The sequence below is a fragment of the Rhinolophus sinicus genome, linkage group LG05 (genome assembly GCF_036562045.2).
Source record: "Rhinolophus sinicus isolate RSC01 linkage group LG05, ASM3656204v1, whole genome shotgun sequence".
NCBI lineage: Eukaryota > Metazoa > Chordata > Mammalia > Chiroptera > Rhinolophidae > Rhinolophus > Rhinolophus sinicus.
Genome location: NC_133755.1, coordinates 97,223,080 through 97,244,592, shown reverse-complemented (window position 1 = coordinate 97,244,592; position 21,513 = coordinate 97,223,080). Strand labels below are relative to the sequence as shown.

The window sequence follows — 21,513 nt, the reverse complement described above, 5'->3', positions numbered from 1 at the left end:
GCCATCCTAATAGGTATGAGACAATATCTTACTGTGGTTTTAATGTGCATTTCCCTGATGATTAGTGATATTTAACATTTTTTCATATACCTGTTGTCCATTTGTAGGTCTTCTTTGAAGAAATGTCTATTCTAGTCTTTAGCCTATTTTTAAAATCAGGTTATTTGTTTTTGTTTGTTTGCTGTTAAGGTGTAGGAGTTCCTTATATAATTTAGAAATTAACTCTTATCAGAAATATGGCTTACAAACATTTTCTCCCATTCTGTAGATAGCCTTTTCATTCTGTTTATTGTTTGCTTTGCCATGCAGATTTTTCATTTGATGTAATCCCACTTGCCTAATTTTGCTTACGATGTCCATACTACCAAAAATGCTCTACAGATTCAATGCAATATCTATCAAAATCTCAATAACATTTCTTACAGAAATAGAAAACAAAATTCTAAAATTCGTATGGAACCACATAAGATCCTGAACACCCAAAACAATCTAAAAAAAAGAACAAACAAACAAAAAAACACACAAAAACTGGAGGCATCAAACGTCCAGATTTCAAAATATATACAAAACTATGGTTAAAAAAAAAAAGGTACTTGCATAAAGACAGACATATAGACCAATGGAGCAGAATAGAGAACCCAGAAATAAGTCCACGTATATATGGTCAACTGATCTTCAACAAGCAAGCCAAAAATACAGTGGGGAAAGGATGGTCTCTTTAACAAACAGTGGTGGGAAACTAGATATCCACGTGCAAAAGAATGAATTTGGATCCTTGTTTTACACCATATAGAAAAATCAACTCAAAAATGGGTTAAAGTTTTAAACATACGACTTGAAACTGTGAAAGTCCTAAAAGAAAACAGAAGAAAAGCTTCTTGATATAGGTCTTGGCAGTGATTTCATAGATACAGCATCAAAAGCACAGGCTACAAAAGCAAAATTAGAAGGTGTACGGATAACTTTTAAAAAATAGCTTATTAAATTTCTTGTGCACTTCACAAACCGGATAAGACATTTCTACTGATTTTGGGTTGTCTGTAATGTTTTTTCCAAACTTGTAAATGACTCACCTACCAGTTCAAACATGAGCCTATCTGCAAAATTGCTGGTTTCGCTGGCTATCACTTCAGTTATTTCTTCCTCTACCCTAGCTTCATCAATTCCAGAAACTTCATCAATTCCAGAAACAGAACTAGCCCCTTCTGAAAATTTTCTTGAGGAAGCAATCGACATTTCATAATTAAACATTTCATAGCTTCAAAACTGTTACTGTTTAAAGCTTGTTTGTTCTGTTGTTTTCTTATTAGAACTATAAATTTGACTGCTATCTCTTTCAAGTTACCTTTGAACTCTTTTGGCCTATAAATTCCCGACCCAATCTACTTAATTATTAAGAAATCAAAACTTTTCAGCCTGTAGAAAAAAGTAATTTTATCCCAAATGTCCATAGTCTTGTTACTCTCCTTCTCACCCTGTCTGCTTTCTCTTTGTATAATCCAATTTTATTGGCCTAATGCTGCTGTTCATTTTATGAAAATCACCTCATAGACGTTCCATATTTTCTGTATTTCCAGTCATGCAATTTATATTTTACTCACGTTGGTAAAAGTAACACCCATATTGCTGACTCATATTTTCACTTTTCTTGGTAATTTCTTTACCCAGTTAAATCTAAAACTCCTTGGCTTTCAAATCCCAAAGAAAGAGGACAGCCCAAAATGTTTCCTGTGCAAATTTGTAGAAACAAGCCAAATTATTAAGAAAATAAAGTAATTGAGCAAAGCTATCCACAATTGGCTAATGTGAAAATTAAACATTGAAAACTGCATTATGAGGTCATTTTAAATTACTTATTTTGATGATGTCATTCTGTCTGTTCTTCAATGCCATTAAGTTGTTGCTGGCATTTTATTTTGGGATGCATAAGATATAACAGTAATTCAGCTACCTTCTGATCTTAATCCAACAGTATCAAAAATACTAATTTTCAGCTTTTTTCATGTTCTAGTAATATATACATTAGTTACCCTCACCTGACTACTGAAACTCAGCTACCCCTATTCTCTGCTCCATATCTTACCCATATTGTATACTTTATCCACACTCCAAACCATACCTACACTCCATACTTTACCCCCAATCCATATCTATCTTTGTCCTTTCAGGCTTCTGTAACAGAATACCATAAACTGCTGCTGGTGGTTGCGGGGGTGGGGGTGGGGGGTCAGCGGCTTAAAAATGAAGACATTTATTTCTCACAGTTCTGGAGCCTGAGAAACCCAAGATCAAGGCTCCAACAAATTTAGCGTCTGGTCAGGGCCCACTTCCTGGTTCCTAGATGGCCATCTTCTCATCATGTCCTCAAATGGCAGAAGGGGCAAGAGAGCTCTCTGTGGTCTCTTTTACAAGGGTGCTAATTGCATTCACAAAGGCTTTGCCCTCATGACCTGATCACTTCCCAAAGGCCCCACCTCCAGATACCATCATATTTGAGATTGGGTTCCAACGTTTGAATTTTGGAGGATACAAACATTGAGTTTATAGTAATACCTTACCTGTATTCTATAACTTAACCATATCCAGCACCTTATTTATACTCCATACCTTGCTCATACTCCATATCCTTAGTCATACTCCACACCCTACCTATACACTGTGTCCTGCCCACACTCCGTACTTTACTCCTACTCCATCACTTACCCATACCCAGGTCCTTGTCCATACATACTCATACTTCATACCTTACTCATCCTTTATGACTTAGTCATACTCCATACCTCACCGTACTTTATACATTACAGATACTCAGTACTAATACTCGGATACTCACCTTACTAATGCTCCGTGTCTTACCCATACTCCATACCTGACTCCTATGCCCTGCCTTACTCAGACTCCACACTTTGCTTTGACCACTCCTGATACTTACCCCCCCACAATCCTCCATTCTTTGTCTTTCAGTTATCCCAAGAATATAATCACTAACTAGCTTAGAATCATATTATGATCATGCAAAACAAATATTTTATTCTATTAACACAAATTCGCACTAAATGAGCTGATTCACTTGGATCAGTATTGTCACCATTATCTTCCTGGGGAGATTCAGTGAAAAAGTGTGAGGAACAGGCTGAGGTTGTTTGCTACGCACACATTTTTTATGTGTGTCATGAAGTAGGGAAAAAAACCTTGTGTAGTTTTCTATTTTTAGAATGCCCACATTACCAAAACATTCTATTTCATATGTTTGAAAGTACCTTTTAAAACCATCACAAAATACTTCTCTTTAACTTCAGAAAGAATGGAGCCAAAACCATTTGGGATGGATTACATAACTCATTCTAAGCATTTCCTGGAGAAAAACAAAATAACAACAAAATCATACCTACATGTCTAGTCTACGTCTTTTATTCTGCAATGTAACGTGTTCTTTTGTCTCAGTAGATCTTCCTCAGTAAAAGAGAGGTTATATAATCTGTTCACAAAAAAGTGGATTTATATGCATAAAGACAATTATTTAAGGGCCCTTCATATTCTTTGATACTTAATTATAGCTCCTAGTTGTAGGAAAAACAATATGATCTTAATATTTTTTGAAAATAAAGTCTCAACATTAAGGCTATAGCAGTTTGCTAGTGTGTATAGCTAGGGGTGAAAAGGATAGTTGAGGCAGAAAATTTGGGCTGAAAAGGTATTTTAGAAACCATATGCCCTGCAGAAACATACTCAGGTCGCATTCCCTGGTAAGTCATGTAATCAATTTCAGTCTTGCCCAAGCCCAACACCCCACCCCATCCTGTTTCCTCAGCCCATACATTGTTCATACCAGCTCAATCAGGGAGCCTGTCAATGGCGTTTATATATTTTACAAGCACCATTCCAGAGATATGATGAACCCTGGAGTAATAGACTGTACTTGGCAGCAACTGCCTCAGCTTTTGGGCGCATATGCTTCAAATCTGAGAATATCATAGATATATATGGGAATCTTTGTAGAGATCTCTGAGGCAAGCTGGTATTTAACACAAAAGCAAACCCATTTGGAGTTAAAGCACTTTCCATTAGGCAGTTTGACGGCTGTTCTACGAGGCAGACTCACTGTGCTCCACGGACACATTTCGATTAAATGCTGCTTTGTATTCCTCCAAAGATGGGAACAATAAGGACGTTTGTCAAAGGAAAAACTGCAGCAAACGATTTCATGTTGAACATCTGTACTCTGCAGTTCATTGTTTGCAAGAGTTTATTGGCCATAATTTTGATGCATATAGGTTTTAAAGAGTATAAACTGCATTTATCTTGGGCGCCTATCATTTATTTTTGTCTTGGCTTATTTATTTCCATTTTTTCTGGGCATTTTATTTATTTGAGGACTCTGAAGAGATGAAGGAAAAGATGTTTCTGAAAAAGAAAGTTTTAGTTAGCTCTGCAAAATTGATGAGGAAAGACAATGTTTTCACAAAAAAAGATTGAGCAATTGAATTGAAAAATGTAACACGAAGCGTTGTATATCTTTATGATACCTTTCAGACTTAAAGAACTCAAACCAATTTATAAACTTTAAGACCACTCTCCTAACTCATTGTCCATCATACCAATCGTAGTGACATTCCCAGAGTGAAATGGAGCAGCTGGTAATTAGCAGAGTAATTTGAGGATACTGGAGTCAGAAGACTAATTAACGGCACTGTGACTGTGTTCCTGAGTTGTCTTCTTTTAATTATAAATAGGTGGCCTATTTTTAGAAGATGGAAGCTTTCTTTTCTCCCTTTTATTCAGGGGAACCATAGCTTAGGCAATTTAAGTTGCTGAATCATAGTAGCTTTATCAGTCATGAGCTGATAACATTGCTGAAGTCTTGATCAATTGGCCTAACTTGGCCCTCACATAAACCAAAGATGCTTTGAATAGAAGAGAGGCAGAGCCTAGAAACTGACCACTTAGAAAGATCATAGTTTTTCTTTCTTGAGGGGCATTTAGTAATAAAAAGTGTCAATATATAGTAGGGATTAAGAATGCTAACTTTGAAATTAGGAAGATTTGGGCTATAATCCCCACACCAAGTAGTTTAAACTTTTAGGAGCCTATTTCCTTATCTCTAAATAATATAGACAATAACATGTTTTATAGGGTTTTTGTATAGTTTATTTATAATGATGCATATAAAGCACAGTATCTGGTTTAGCTTTCTGTATATTTAGCTGTTGTTATTATTCTATTGTGGATTGTTTGGTTCCAACACTTGCTTACGAAAAATCTAATGAGATATATAAATGATGTATTACAGAATTGTATACCTGAAACCTATGTAACTTTACTAACAACTGTCACCTCAATAAACTTTAATGAAGAAAGAAAAGAAAAGGCTGATGGATTTAGTAACTTTTTTAATGAAAAACAAAAATGTTTTTTCCTTTATTGTCCAATTTCCTCTCTCTATAGAAAACTTGAAGAAATTTCTCTGAGTAGGTAACTAACATTTACTTTTTATTTTTGTGTTTGTTTGTAGGGTGTACTCAGGCAGAAACTCAAGAGGGTTACGTGAGCTTCTCCAACCTGGCAGTTTTGATCTCTGGGTCAAATTGGTACTTTATTTTTACTGTCACTTCCCCTCCAGGTAATTTCAACACAGTGTGTTTTTATTATGTTTCTTTTCTTTTAAGAAAATAACCGCTTCTTTATAATGAGAATAGCTCCTATCATGAATAAGGAGTCATTGTAGTTTAGAGGGAAAGAAAAAATCACTTGATCTCTCAATAAGGTGTGAGAAACAAGAACACAGTTAAAAATTAAGCCTTTGGAGAATACTGGTGAGCAAGAATCCAAATGTCCAATTTCCTCCAATTCCTAAAATTGACTTTAAATGTTCTACTTCTTAAAAGATTTCTATGACATTTGATAACATTTGGTTGGTATTATTTAGAAAATTTTAATTTGTTAAAAAGAGAATCACGGGATATTGAGTGTTATAAATTCTTTCACTCCTATCCTCCTCATCTGCTCTCCCCCTCCCCCCATAAATGGCAACTACACCCATTTAAAATCCTAGCACTTCAGAAGTATAGATAAAAGTCGATTATAAATTATTTATATGATCCAACTCTTTTTGATAAGACTTTAAGAATAAATCTCTATTCTTGACAAATTTTGCTTTGTTAGAGGGTAATACTATTCAATAAATTTGTAGCAGGTAACATGTTAATTAATATTCAAAGGCAGATGAACCTATGTAATATACTACTTACCCTCTGACGTCCATGAAGGGTAGAGCCAAGTCTCCTCTATGGAGGAGAGGTGAGAGTGCAATTTTTTTTTTAGATCCTGATTTGATGTTTATTGCTGTCCATTATTTATCTAGACCCCAAGAGTGCAATTTTTGATATGCTCTTTTTACTTTTGAACCCTGATAGACACACAGAGTTATCTACTATGTAAAACAAATGATTTAAATATTGCAAACGTTATTGTGACTTACCATAAAAAAAACACACAAAAAAAAACACCTACAACCTCCATCTAAAAATTTTTTTAAATACATCACATTTGAACTAAAAACTATAAATTTATATGTCATTATTAATTTTGATCAGGTAAATTAATGTGATACTTAAGACATGCAGCTGTGGAAAGCAGTTCATGTAACATGTGATAATACAGTTTATGAAAAATATATCAGAACAATCATTACTGGATTTAAACCTCTTAGATATGGGAAATGGCAAAGGAAATCAAATGATTTGATGTGAGGTATCTGAAGTCCAACAACAAATGTTTAATTAAGGTCAGATATCAGTCTTCCCTCCTGAGACTTAAATTCAAACTGTCATAGTATACACTTTTCAAAAAGTTAAAAATGTAGCTCTCATGAAAATATATAAAGAGCACTTGTCAACAAATTCTGGAACTCATCAATGAGAGAACCAGAAGGATGGCAAAGCTGTAAAGGAACATTTGAAGGATATAGATTGTATAGCCAGGAGGAAACTGCCGACATAAGTTTGCAAAATTGGAAACAGGGCAATAAAACTGTAACCTTTGAGGTCACATGTCTACAGATATCCTTTGCTTCTTTACTGGCCAAAAATCCTCTGTAGTTTACCAATCTTATACAAATTAACAAGCCTGAGCCTTACTTAATATTAAATATTATGTCAAAAAATGTATGTTCCAGCGAATGTGATAAACCTTGGATGGGCCTATTTGCAAATGCTAAAATATGACATTGATAAGATCTATAATAATTTTTTCCCTTCATTCCCAGTTTTGGATCTTTTTTCTTCACAAAGGGAATATCTTCTAGGGGCAGGTAATATTGTTATTAATTGTGGAGCGCAGATATTCTTTCAATATGTACGAAGGTGTCCTAATTAAATACAAGTTCATGGAGAAACATGTTCAATACCCTTGAACCTAGGATTCCCAAGGATGTATTTTGAAGGGTAACATATGCAGAGTTGGCTGTTTTGTCCTAGAGAGTTTTGTCCTTTCATTTCCTCAGTGGGTTAATTAAGACTAAATACTTCATTAAGTATATTTTAAAAAAATAATTTATGAAGCCAAATGTAAGATGTGGTATAGACAAAACTTCACAGTAACACATGATTTTGAGCTGAGCTTGGGGTTCATGTTGACTAGAACACTACTTTATTTTAGGGTCCCCCTTTCACTTGTAACGTAAACTACCGGAGGAATTTTCTTGAAAAGTTTTTCTTTATAATTTTCCATAAATTATTCTTCATAATTTTCAAGATCAAGTCTGTAAGGTGAGGCTCTGTCAGAATAAGATTACAAAAGTTCAAATTAGAAGAGAATAGATGAAGTATAAAAGAAAATGTTAAAAGGCCTGCACTTCTGTGACCCCTTCTTGACATCATGTTTTGTTTGGTTTAAATTTTATTCCCTTCCCCCCACTCTGGCAACCATCAGCTTGTTCTCTGTATCTACAGATATGTTTCTGTTTTGTTTATTCATTTGTTTTATTTTTTATATTCCACATATAAGTGAAATCGTGGTATTTGTCTTTCTCTGCTTGACTTATTTCACTTAGTATAATACTCTCTAGATCTATCCATGTTGTCACAAATGACAAGATTTCATTATTTTTATTGCTGAATAATATTCCATTATATATGTATAATTATGTATAATGTTCATAGGAAATGTATCACAGTTTCTTTATTCTTTCATTTATTGATGGCCATGGCCATCTAGGATGCTTCCGTATCAGTGGAGTGGACATAGGCATGCATATATCTTTCTGAATTAGTGTTTTTGTTTTCTTCAGATAAATACCCAGAAGTGGAATTGCTGGATTGCATGGCAACTCTGTTTTTAGTTTTTTCAGGAATTTTCGTACTGCTTTCCATAGTGGCTGCATTAATTTACAATCCTACAAGTAGTGTACAAGGGTTCTCTTTTCTCCACATCCTTGCCAACACTTAATATTTATTGTTTTATTGATGATAGCCATTCTGACACATGGGAGGTGATATTTCATTGTGGTTTTAATTTGACATCATGTTGATTAGCAGTACATATACTGAGAGTAACTGCTTCTTTCCAACTATATCAATTTCTAGTGCTAGAATCATTTGGGAAAGCAGCCCTCATTCCCACATTGATAGGCCAATCAATGAAATTTCTCATTTCTAACAAGCTCCAAAGTTATAGATGTGACAAGCATTGATTTGTGTTGTTGTTATGTTTTCATCTATCTATGAATCAAGCAAAGAACTTGTAATAATTTTTATTATTTTTCCTCTTCTCTGTTAGAGAAAGGAACAAATAAAAGAATAAATCATTATTCCTGTTTTAGAAATACAGATACTGAGTAACTGAGAAGTTGAAAGCTTCTGACCAAGTGTGTATGGAATCCTCATAAGTCATTCTAGTATGTTGACTAATCCAGCTTAATTGTTCATTTCTAAACTTCCTACGACACTGCCAAGAAAAAAGGGTTTTTGTAAATTTATACTACTGACTTTCCACCCAGCCTTTCCACATTCACTATCATGGCCAGGGTCCATTCTAGGCTGTGGTTTTTCTAACCATTTCTTGGAGCCACGGAGCTCCTAGGGGGTTCTCAGGGGCTTTTAGGCTGGGAAGAGAGTGGGAGAACCAAGGACGCTCTCTTTGTCTAATTTAGAGAAATTCTATTGTAATTGTCATGGCCATGCCTGAAATACTCTTCTTTCAGAAATTCACATGGCTCACTCATCATTTCACTCAGGTTTCTTCTCAAAATGTCACCTTATCAGAGAGTCCTTTTCTGTATCACTTAGGCTACAACACCACCCCCAACCCTGCTCCCACCTCCAGTCATTCTCTTTTTTCCAAGCTCACTTCAGTCCTCTTCATGGCACTTACCACTACTTGGAATCCGAGTATCCCTGCATTTGCTTGTTTGTCTACTGCCTGTGTAATTTGTGCTCCATTAGAACCTAAGTTCCAAAAGACACAGGAATTCTGCTGAGTTCAGCATTATATTCTCAGGCATAGAAAAACATGGCACATCATAGGCTCAAATAAATGCTTGTTTATGAATAAGTAAGTATACTGAGATTATGTCTAAGATTGCATTATTAAAAAATGTTCTGTTGCTAAAAATATTTGAAACTTGGTGATCTTCCCTCTTAAACCCAGGTTACTGCTATAGGCTAATAAATGGGTCTCCATGACTCTGGGCATTCAGAATTTTCCCTTTTGATGGACATTTAATGTCCATCAAAATTTGTCTCAAATGCTTTCCAGCATTAATCTCCAGTATTTCCCAGCATTAATTTCCTAAACATCCATTGATTTTTTTTCTCCTTTCTGTCTTTATTTGCTTTGCCTTCAAAGCCCCACTTAGGTACTCCCTCCTCTGGTATGCTTTTTCTGATCTTAACAATGGAAAATATCCTTCCAAAACAATTGATTTGCATTATTCTGGTGGTATGTGTCACATTCTGATTTGTATTACAAATCTGTATGTATATGTATCTCATTTCATTTACTAGCTTGTAAATAGCTTAAGAATGAGAAAAATAACTTAACCACCTAACAAAGTAAACAATCACTGAGCAATCGTTGGAAAATGGATAAAAGAATGAGGAATTTTGTTTTTACTTCTGCAGATCCCCAGTAAAACCCATTCCCCCATCCCCAGGCTAGATTTATTTTATTGAGATGCCCATAAAAAACAACTAAGTGATAAGAAACAAGCAAGTTTGTCTCAAGTATAAGATGTACACACAGGAGAACTATTTCTAGCTAATTTTGTTATGGTTGCTTTGGGACTGAGTCAGTCAGAAGTCCAGAGACTAAAGTTTTGACTGTGACTTTCAAATTCTCAGGTTCAATCCAAGAAAAGCACCGCAAAGAAAAACATGGTGTTTCCTTGAGTAGAGAAAATAAAAACTCAGTTTTTGCCAGAGTGATTCAGATGAAAGCAGAGGTTTAGGTTTGGTTGAATAAGCTACTTCCAAAACACTGGCTGTAACTAACTCATGTTCATGTGCAAGCTTTTTTTTAACCTTTTATGTTGAGGTATAATTGATATGATAAACTACACATACTAAAAGCATGGCATTTGATAAGTTCTGATGAATGTATATTCCCATGAAACCATTTCCACAGTTAAGATAATGAACATATCTATCACCTTCCAAATTAGAGGCAAATTTAAAAATTTTTTATTTAAAAAAAATAATATATAGTAAAATTTATCTTTCGTTGGCCTGTCTTCTCATGAATACAATTACATGTATAGATTCATGTAACCATGACCGGAGTCAGGATACAGAATATTTCCCCAAAAAAGTCTTCCTTATGCTTTCCTATGTCCTCACATCCAGCCCTCCCACTAGCACTAATCCCTGGCAACAGCTGTTCTGGTCTCCATCTCTATAGTTTTGTCTTTTCTAGACTGTCATATAAATGGAATCATACAGTATGTACCCTTCAGAGATAGTCTTCGCTCACTCAGTATGGCTTTGACGTTCATCCCAGGTGTTGCACGTTGTTAATGGTTTGTTTCTCTTTCCTCCCTTCCTGCCTTCCTTCCTCCCTCCTTTCCTTCCTTGTCCTTCCTTCATTTCTCCTTCCTTCTTCTTCTTCTCTTTTTGGCTGAGTAGTATCTCATTACCTGGAGAAGCCACAGTTGGTTTATTCATTTTCCTTTTGAAGAACATTTGGGTTGTTTCTGGGTTTGGGTGATTATGAACAGAAATGCTATAAATATTTGTGTACATATTTTTGTGTGTATAAGCAAAGGGTTTTTTTGTGTGTTGGTTGGTTGGTTTTCAGATTCTTTTATGCCGTGTTTCAAAAATAATAATGGGTGAGAACTCAAATTATCAGCCTGTTAAAAGTGGAGGGGGTTTGAGATAAATTCTTAGAAAGGTTCACTCTGTAAATAAAGTCACCCATGTTGCTCCATCTTCCATAGCCAAAATGGCTCTGTCTATCTACCACTGCTCTGCTCCCAGTTTTTCAGATAACTTTGCATTGACATTAAAAATACTCTTGGCTTTCTAGTAGGAGTCGCTGTTTCCCTGTTTTGATGTCACCATATTTTAAATAGGATACATTTGTCAGAGTAGTTTGATACATTCTGGAGCTGAGAGCATTTCTGTTCTAATTAGTAGAACATAAGAGTGAAACTGAAATTTTGCATTGGTGGAGAAGGTACGTGTAAGTCTGAAATAAAAGACTGAATAAAAGAGGAAAATAGGAAGAATTCCCCCATCAGTACTGGACAGAACTGGAAAGAACATTTATGTGTTATTGGTGGAGTTGGATTCTTGTAGTTTCAGAAATACAAATCTTGGATTTATTATTGATTCATTTATTTAATCATTTAATTCAATAAATGTTTATTGGACCTACTAAGTGCCAATACTGTTGTGAGCATTTTTTTTCCATAATATTATATTAGCAGCCTGTTAATATGTTATTATTGAGACTTTTTTTTGTTTGTTTGCTTTTTTTTTTTTTAACAGGAGTCAATTTTACAGCTCGATCCAGGCCATTTGCTGTCTTCCCCGTGACTGGGTCAGAGAGATCGACCATAATCCTGTCTGCTTCCCTCTGCTCAGTGGTCTCATGGCTGGCTCTCTGCTGTCTTGTGTGCTGTTGGTTTAAGAAAAACAAAAGCAGAAGTATGTACATTTTTTTTAAGAATGAAAATATTGGCGAAAAATATGTGATCATGTATAATATATTAATGTTTTTTTCCTTCCACCAAGATAAATTTATTATGAACTTTTGCAATATATTAAACCATGTGGAGCTAAAGCATTCAATTCGTGCAGTAGAGACAAGGATTGCCTAATTTAAATAACAGCAATAATAATAAAATCTCATAGGTATTGAATACTCACTATGGACCGGGTTTTAAGTACTTTAGACACATGAATTTATCGCATCTTCACAACCCCTATGAAGTAGGTACTAGATACTATGTCTGTGCTATGGAGATAGAGCATGAGGCACAGAAAGGCTAAGTAACTTGGTCAAGGTCAACCAATCAGGAAGAAGCCAGGCAGTTTGGCTCCAATGTGCCCCACTGCCCATGTAACCCTGCAAAAGCTGAGTTCAAGAATTAGGAGCAATGTTGTCTTCTTCAGAAGAGGAAAAAGAGTGCTTGGTGTTGGTGGTGTGTGTGTGTGTGTGTGTGTGTTTCTCGAGGAGTATAGAAATTATGTTTTTAAATATTTTCTCAGAAGCAGATCATTTCTTTTTCAGGCTGGAGACATGGAGAATCACTAAGGAAAAGAGGTTCTGCAAAAGAACTTTCTTTCTATCTTTCTACTCTGTTCTTAGGGTGTGGGGGAGAGAGAAGCAGATCAGACAGGGGCAAATTCCTTACTCCAGCCACACCACACTCCCCAGCCAATGAGTGGATGAAACACTTGTGATACTGGGAGATATTGGGAAACCAAAGTGATAGGCCAAAGCAAGATATATAACAGGCAAAATGAGGAAAGGCAAAGAGAGAAAGTCATAATAAAGAAACGGAAAAAGGAAGAAGCCTGGTGCCACCACTAAACGATCCACTGTGTTTGGATTTCTGAGGGACTCACAGGATGAGCTTTTTATCTTGAACCAAGTTTCAGCCCATATCCCTACCTCTCTCCCTGTCATGATCAGGCTAGGCAAACTACAAAGAAGCTTGAGGAGTCCTGTCTTTCTCAAAAAGAACAAGATCTCACCCTGGGATTTTGCTTGTGATTTGTTGACCCCAAGGTTTTGGTCTTTGTTTTTAAATCTAAAGGGGTGTGTGTGTGTGTGTGTGTGTGTGTGTGTGTGTAGTGCTTTCTCGTGTGAAAGCAAAGACCTTTTGTAATTTTTAATCTCGGGTGATTATGTGACGTAGGTGATGTAATTCTCATCCTCCATTTTATACTAAACCTTCCAGCCATGGGGGGACCTGTCACTCACCTCTGCTTACACCCTCTCTTCTCTTGTTCCCCCAGCAACAGAGGAAGCTTCTTTCTGCAGTTACTAACATATCAGTTACCTCAGTGTCTCTTTTTGCTCTTTCAACATTTGAATATCTGTGGACACTGTTCCGTTTATTAAATTCCCATAGTTTCCTGTCTGGACAGACTCTTAACTTTCTTTTCTTTTTTTTTTTAATATAAAGAGATTAGAAGGAACTTTATGAAAGAATAGTGTTCAGTAATCACCTTGGTTTGAGTAATTTGAATATCCTTATTTATGTTTTTCTGTACTTTTCATATTTCTAAAATTAACATTTTCATTCTGTACATTTGATTCTGTACTTGAGAATCAGAAAATTATATTGTTCCCCATCATCCTCAGAGAACAGGATTCTTTGATTCAGCTGTATGGTCTATGTCAGCAGTTTATAAAATTTTGATCTTGAGACCTCGTTAAACTTTCGATAATTATTGAAAACTCCAAAGAGCTTTTGTCAATGTGTGTTCTATCTGTCAGTAATTCCAAATTAGAAGTTAAATGAGAAAATGTAAAATGTACTTATTAATGTATTTTAAACTAACAATAATACATGCATTATATGTTGACATAATTAATGTATTTTATATTTTAAAAACTATATTTCCAAAAATTTTATAGAGAAAAGAATGGCCTTTTTATAAACCTCTTTAATGTCTGCCTTAAGAAAAGTCGGCTGGATTCTTTAGGCAACTTCCTCATTCTATTTGTTGCAATGTATTGTTTTGGCTAAAGTATATGAAGAAATTCCAGCCTTGTACAGATACACAGTAGAAAAGGGAAGAGTAGTTTAATAACCTTTATAGCTAATTGTGGATATTCTTCTTTGATACTGCACCCAAACTGGCCAAAAGCTAGTTACTTAAAGGTGCATCTCAATGTACTTTTTGTACTCTGTTACATGAAAATCAACTAGTCTACCTTGTATTTCAGTGGAGCTTTTACCCATGCATGATTTTGATGCTTTTGCCATTTGGAAAATATAATTTCACCAAGATATGAAGATCTTTCAAATGCTGACATATTTTATTCTACAATTTTTAAATCACATTTGTTAATATTCACATGGACCTTTAAGAGTTAGGAATCTGAAAATTGTAGTTATACAAGTTTTCCAAAATTCTAAGTTTCCCATGGCAGCTTGAACTTTATCACTCCCAACAAATACTGTCAGTTTTTCTTTGATGTTACAGCCTGATTTCTTTCACTTAAAGATATATATCTTCCAAATACCAAAGTATAAAAGAAAACTAATTTTTCTTTAAATCAATCCTTCAAGTTTTTTCAGTGTAAAAGTGGCATTTCATGAAAAAGCAGCTAGCTCAGTTCAGAGCTCAATCACAGACGTTGCTTTTCCTTGAGAAACCATCATATGCCATGACATGGAGTTATCTGACATTATGTTACAAATTTATTTGTTTATTCTCTGCCATCCAAACTAGAATAAAAGCTCTTTGAGAGTGGGGTCAGGTCTTTCTTACTCATCATGTCTTCCCATTGCCTACATCAGTGCCTGGCGTGAGCAACGTAAATATATTTTTGATGAATATACTTAATAAATAAATGAATAGAAGATAAAGAATCTCTTCAGTCAAAAGTAGACTGAACATATAAAGTCTTCAATCAAAAGCACACAACTGCATGAGCTCTATGGATTATAGCAATGTCAATTTCTTTGATATTATAATATAATTATGCAAGTTGTTAACAATGAAGGAGGCTGGGTGTATTTACATACGTTTTCCTCATACATTTCTTTACAACTTTCTATGAATCTATAATTGCTTCAAAATAAAAAGTTTAAAAAAGTATTAGTAACATTCTATACCAGCTCTGTCCAACAAAAATGTAATATGAGCCACAAATGTGAGGCACAGAATGTAATTTTTCTAGGAGTCACTTGAACTAATGTATCAACACTTATTTCAACATGTAATGGACAAATAAATATATTAGTTTTCTTTTTTTTCTTTCAAAATTAGGTGTATATGCTACACTTACAGAACATCTCAACTCAATCTAGTCACATCTCACATGTTCAATAGCTACACATGTTGGCTACCTTATTGGATGGTACAGTTTTATACCTAAAAGTAGGTGGTCAGTATATGGGATTTCATTTCATTATTTTTCAAACTCTGGATATATTATATGCATTGGATATATCTATTGCATGTATCTCACAACCATTTTGTGGGAGTATACAAGGAAAATGTCTTAATACGTAGGGCCCATTTACAAATAAAATGTTATTTTATTCCCAGAAAAACAAGAAACCCTTCTTTTCTCTTTAATATAGAAATAAAAAGTGAAAATATTTCTGAATCCCAGACTAACGATCAAAAGAATCACGTCCATGTCTCATCCAAGCACCAAGGATCACAGGTAGAGACTACAAAAGAAGACCCCACGATGGGAGAAGGTAAGCTTGGATATTATGGATGATCCCCACCTGAGACCCAGTGTAGCTAAACTGTAGCCTCCCTCTTCCCCCGGCTGTCAGTTTCTGAATCAATTCAGTTGATAGACATTTCTTTTAGTCCTTGTTACATTGTCTCGAGAAAATTATACCCCAGCATAGGAATGCATAAGTCTAGCTGTCCATTCATCTATTAACTAACCAATTATTCAAGTGGGTATTTATATTTTCTTACTTCGGATAAGATTATTGGTTTAACACATGGATTTGTTACACAGAGAAAGGGAAAACCAGAATATAGGCATATAATCTTTCCCTTAGCTATTGCAAAGCTGCCAGTTTGGCAACTTTACTGAATTTAGGAAAGAAGAGAATTTAGCTTCCAAATACCAAATTAGATTGAATATAGAACCTCAAGAAATGAGTCAGCTTTGTTAAGCTCTGCTTTGTTATTTAGTTGTTCTTTTAGCAAAATGTATTATTTGCTCGCGTTGTGCCAGATGATTTTGCTAGTTATATTGCTAAATCACCATGATAATTGGTGCCAAGCTGAGAAAACATAGATATTTGCTTCAGGTCAATGTTTTGCCCTTGTCCTTCTAAGGATACAGAAAATAGAAAGATAGTGGGCAGAACACAAGATGGATTTGCCAGGTATGGATATGGTGGATGAAAAATATTCATATAATTTCCATGGATCTGAAACATTTAGAAACATGCTCTAAAGAGAAGAATATTTCTATTTTTATAAGTAATAGCCAGTTTTCATGATATTTTCTGCTTGAAAGGGAATAGGAATCTTAATAGTTCTGAGTGAATGCTTAACTAAACAATAGCCATCCAATGTTGTTCTGTGTCTAACTAGTTCAAAGAACTCCGGCAAGTGTGTGTGTGTGTGTGTGTGTGTGTGTGTGTGTGTCTGTGTGTGTGTGTGAGTGTGTGTCTGTGTGTGAGTGTGTGTGTGTGTGTTTGTGCATACGTATATCAGTTTGTTTGGCTGCTTATACTTTTTCCCATGAAGGAAATGAAGTTCATTTACTAAAAATTTCCCAACAAATTAGCCAGCCGTAATCCAGCTCCTGGACCTGCACCAAAAGTTGGTAGGGGGTTTGGGGCGGGTGGGGGTGAGAAGAATGGAGACAGAGAGAAGGACACAGGAATGCTTTCTAGATTCCATCTAATACCACTTTAACTTTGGTTTCTAAAAGCCTCTTGTCCGTACTATTACGTGTAAATTCAGGACACGTGTTTGCAAACAGTCATCTGAACTCAGCTCAGTGAATGAAGAACGGCATACTCAGCTGCATTCTTCAGGGAATGGCACTGAGTGACACTCATCTCTCCCCTAATCTAATATGGCCATCTACATGAATCTCAGTTGCCCCACTTAAATTAACTACATTAAGCAGTCCTCAATGCCTGGGTGTTTTATTAAGGCACATTTTTTATGTGGTGGCTTATTAATAAATTATCAGGAATGAGACAAGGGACAGGCCTCCTGTGGAAGAGTTTAGATTGAAGAGATGGGCATCCCAAAGAGGCCATTTTGTTAGGACATCCAGCTTAAAAATAGAAAGATGTGTTATCTGAATCCTCCCTTGAGGATCACAAGCAATTTGTTTCTTTATCTTCTAAGGTTTGTCCAAATCTAAAGAGCAGTGTTTCCAAGGCAAGTAATGAGGCATCTCCTGCTTTTCTTTGGAAATTATTACCAGCTACAAAGCACCTAATTATTGCTAACTTTAAATACATTTTCTTTTATTTAATTATTTCCATGGCACTTTTGTCTCCCTTTCCCTCTTTGGTTTTAAACTTGCGTCATTTGCTGATAAAGTGATTGGCTCTCTCTCTCATAAGCCCTTTGCATTCACTAAGCAGTATCATAGCACTTATTTAATTATTTAGCTGATGGAATTATTCCCATTGTCCAGTAGATTTAGACTATAAATTTACCATGTTATGCCTTTTACCAAAAATTGTAAGGATGCAATAGGGGTGGGTGGTAGAGTCGCGGTGGGGGAAGAGGGGAGTAAAGCATATCTCTTTTGTATTTTACTGTTACCAACCAGGGTTTTTTATATTATAGAGCCATCTGAGCCAGCTTTAAAAATTCATATCTGGGCTTGTCACTCTGCAATTCGGAAGACTTAATGAATTCCCATTGTTAATTGGAGAGGCAGGAGAATGTGACAGTTAAGGGCAGGAAACCCAGGAGTCAGGCAGACTGTGTTTAATCCTGACTGTCCTATTGACTTACTTTGTGGCCTCAAGCAAATCACCTATCCTCTCTGTGTGCTTCAGTTTCCTCATTGTTAAGTTGACGCAATAATATTGCCTACACTTAGGGTTGTTATACCGATAAAGTGAGTTAATATCATGAGAGAATGAAGAAGTATACAGTATACAGTATTCCTTGTATACTGTATGTGTTATTTATTGTTGGTTTCTCTTGTCAGTTAAGACTCAAAGCCCTCCAAGACCTGACTCCGTTCTATCTTTGGAATCTTATTTTAGAATTGACCTTCCTGCCCCCTGCTCACACTCACCACATGAGTGTTCACTCATCCGGGGACATGTCTGACACCTTTCCACCCATTTGCTTACACCATTTCTTCCAATTGGATTGCTTGTCTTCACTGGTTAAAACCTCCTCGAGAATGGATGAAGAAGTTGTGGTATATATACACAATAAAATACTATTCGGTGGTAAGAAAAGATGAAATGGGACCAATTGTGACAACATGGATGGATCTTGAGAGTATAATGCTAAGTGAAATAAGTCAGACAGAAAAAGCAGAGAACCATATGATTTCATTGATGTATGGTATAAAACCAAAAATAACAACAAAAAAACAAGACAAACAAATGAGAAACAAAAACTCATAGACACAGACAATAGTTTAGTGGTTACCAGAGGGTAAGGGGGGTGGGAGTGGGGGATGAGGGTAAGGGGGATCAAATATATGGTGATGGAAGGAGAACTGACTCTGGGTGGTGAACACACAATGGGATTTATAGATGATGTAATATAGACTTGTACACCTGAAATCTATGTAATTTTACTAACAATTGTCACCCCAATACATTAAAAAAAAAAAAAAAAAAGAATAGACCAAAAGAGAAAAAAAAAACCTCCTCAAGCTTTTAAGCATCACCTGAAGTGCCACCCCCCAACACTTTTTTTCCACAAAGTCTTCCTCAATCCCTTCCACTTCAATGAAAATGAGTATTTTCTCTATAGGTTCCAAGAATTCTGAAGATGTGCTTTCATAGTAGTACTTGTGACTTTGTGAATTAATTCTTGGCTCTCTGTTTCCACAGGCCACTGATTCTCAACCAGAGGCCATTTTGTCCACCAAGTGGGGTGCCCCTTCATTCTGGTTTTCCCAGAACTTTGCTAGTTTTATACTTCATAGTCCTGTGTCCCAAGAACTCCCTCAGTCCCAGACAAATTGGACCTGTTGGTCATCCTACCTTCAGAGGGCATTTGCAATGTCTAGAGACATTTTTGTCCTCACAGCTTGGGGGAGGGGGACACTGCTGGCATCTACATAGATCAGGGATAATGTAAAAAACTCACAATGCACAGAACCACCCGCACAATAAAGATTACTTGGCTCAAGGTGTCAATAATACCAAAGTTGAGGAACCCTGGCAAAAACTATAACTCATTTTTGTAACATTTAGATGAGAGACTGCTAGAATGACTTAATGGATGCAATTAGATTTTATTTACCAATAAATATTACATAAGTATTTATTGACCTTCTAATATTTGTTTAGTACCTTACAAGGTCCTCTCTGTATAGTTACAAAGAGAAGATATGTGGTCCCCTGTCCTTCATAAGTTTCCAATATGGTTGGGACACAAGAATAATATGTCAGGGAAAATGAAAGAACAATTCCAAGCAATGAACAATTAAGTGTAATATAATCACAACAAACAATATGCGCTTGAAGAATTTAAAGATGAGAGAGAATGCTAAATGAGAGAGAGAATATCATCATCCTAAATTACATGTTTAATCCCTCTAGCTCCTAAATCATATCACACTATTTCAAACCTCACTTGCTCAGGGCTAGGTTGTCCAGTTTGCACAAACTCAGGTTTACAGAAATACAGGAAGGAAGTTCAGCTTTGCTCTGTCAAAGCTCAATTTTGTTAGTCCTTCTCAACTGTTTCCTTGTTCCCCTAATTTGGTTAATAGCCCCCAAATCTCCCAGGTGAGACATCTCAGAATTATTTTTAACTCTTCGTTCTCCCTCTCACCCTGTGCCTCTGCTTAGTTTTATCAATCCCACCTCTGCAATGTCTTCGGTTTTCATCTTCCCCTGCTTCATTTCACAGATATATCTGCAGTTCAGTCTCAAGACATCTGAAAGAATATGTATTCTTTCAGATGTCCACCCCTCCACTCACTGTCTCTTTTCCCTCCAGGTCAGTAAGCCCCATAGACAACATAGGGCTTCCAGTTTCAGAATTTACATCTTCATCATTCACTCAATAATAGTTATGAATGGTCTATTATCGTAACACCTGGTACATCCTCATATTTGAAGTGTACCATTACTTCCAATCTCAGATCAATTATTGTTTCTCTTTTTCAAGCTCTCTTATCTAAAAGGAATAGTCCCCCTCTCTCAATTTTTATAACATTTCCCTCTTGTTCACTTAGCACCTTTTATACAGAATATAATTATTTGTGTTCGTCTTCTCCAGATCTTTTGTATAGATTCTGTATCTTTTCTAATCCGAGCAGCACTTTTCTACCATAGAGCGTTACAATATTAGACCACTGATAACTATTGAGTGAATGATGAAGACAGAGAGATGAAATAGGCCTCCCTTCTTTTCCTTCCCCCTTTCCAGAGAACCCTAGATTCCAGCAGCTTTTTTTTGTTTGTTTTTTTTTCATTTCAACTGCTGGGATAAACAAAAACAAAAAATACCCTTATCTTCCAAAAGAGATGTAGAGTGTTTATTCAGGTTCACAAAATTAATGACAGGGTAATAATAGCACATCTTTTGGGTCCTGACAATGGGCAAAATATGACTGCCTGCTAGCCGCCGTAGTCTCCTCTCCCAGTTTGCTTGCTACCACCTTTGTTTTGGTAGGACAGCAACTGCTGTAGACCTCACTCAGTATGCCTTCTCCAATTGTACACTGATCTTTATTTGGTCACTGTTTTATTCTTTCTTTTTTATTATTATTATTTATTTATTTTATTTTTTTGGTGCAATGCATACACCAATGCTGGGAGTGGAAAACTGATGTGTAAGAGTGGCAAGATTACATACATCTGTGACTATGACCATCAACTTCAGGGGATTATTTCTACCACATTAGAGTCCTATCAACTATGGATGGTATGTTTTGTGAATGTAAAATAAAAAGAACTATCAGTGCACCTTTGTAAGTACCAGTCTATGAGAATGACAGGGAGAAGGGAGGGGAGGGATGGCCTCAAGCTGTCTGGAATCAGTGAAGAGCAAAACAGCTCAGGACTAGAAATTGTCCCAAGTTCCCAGGAGAGTAAAACTATATTTAGAAATTATTAATAAATAGCATGTCCATGTTATATAATTAAAAACATGAACATCTCCTAATTTAGAACATGAGTAAAATCTA

At 35.8% G+C, this 21,513-nt stretch overlaps 1 protein-coding gene across 6 annotated transcripts in view; it reads left to right on the top strand.

Annotated features, from left to right (window-relative positions):
* PKHD1 (PKHD1 ciliary IPT domain containing fibrocystin/polyductin) overlaps positions 1 to 21,513 on the top strand; it is a 433,016-nt gene that overhangs the window by 398,613 nt on the left and 12,890 nt on the right. For all 6 annotated transcript variants that reach the window (XM_019734773.2, XM_074333064.1, XM_074333066.1 and 3 more), the window contains 3 exons: positions 5,513 to 5,620; positions 11,985 to 12,143; positions 15,764 to 15,886. In XM_019734773.2, the coding sequence (XP_019590332.2) occupies positions 5,513 to 5,620; positions 11,985 to 12,143; positions 15,764 to 15,886 (390 nt within the window). The remainder of the gene's footprint in view (positions 1 to 5,512; positions 5,621 to 11,984; positions 12,144 to 15,763; positions 15,887 to 21,513) is intronic.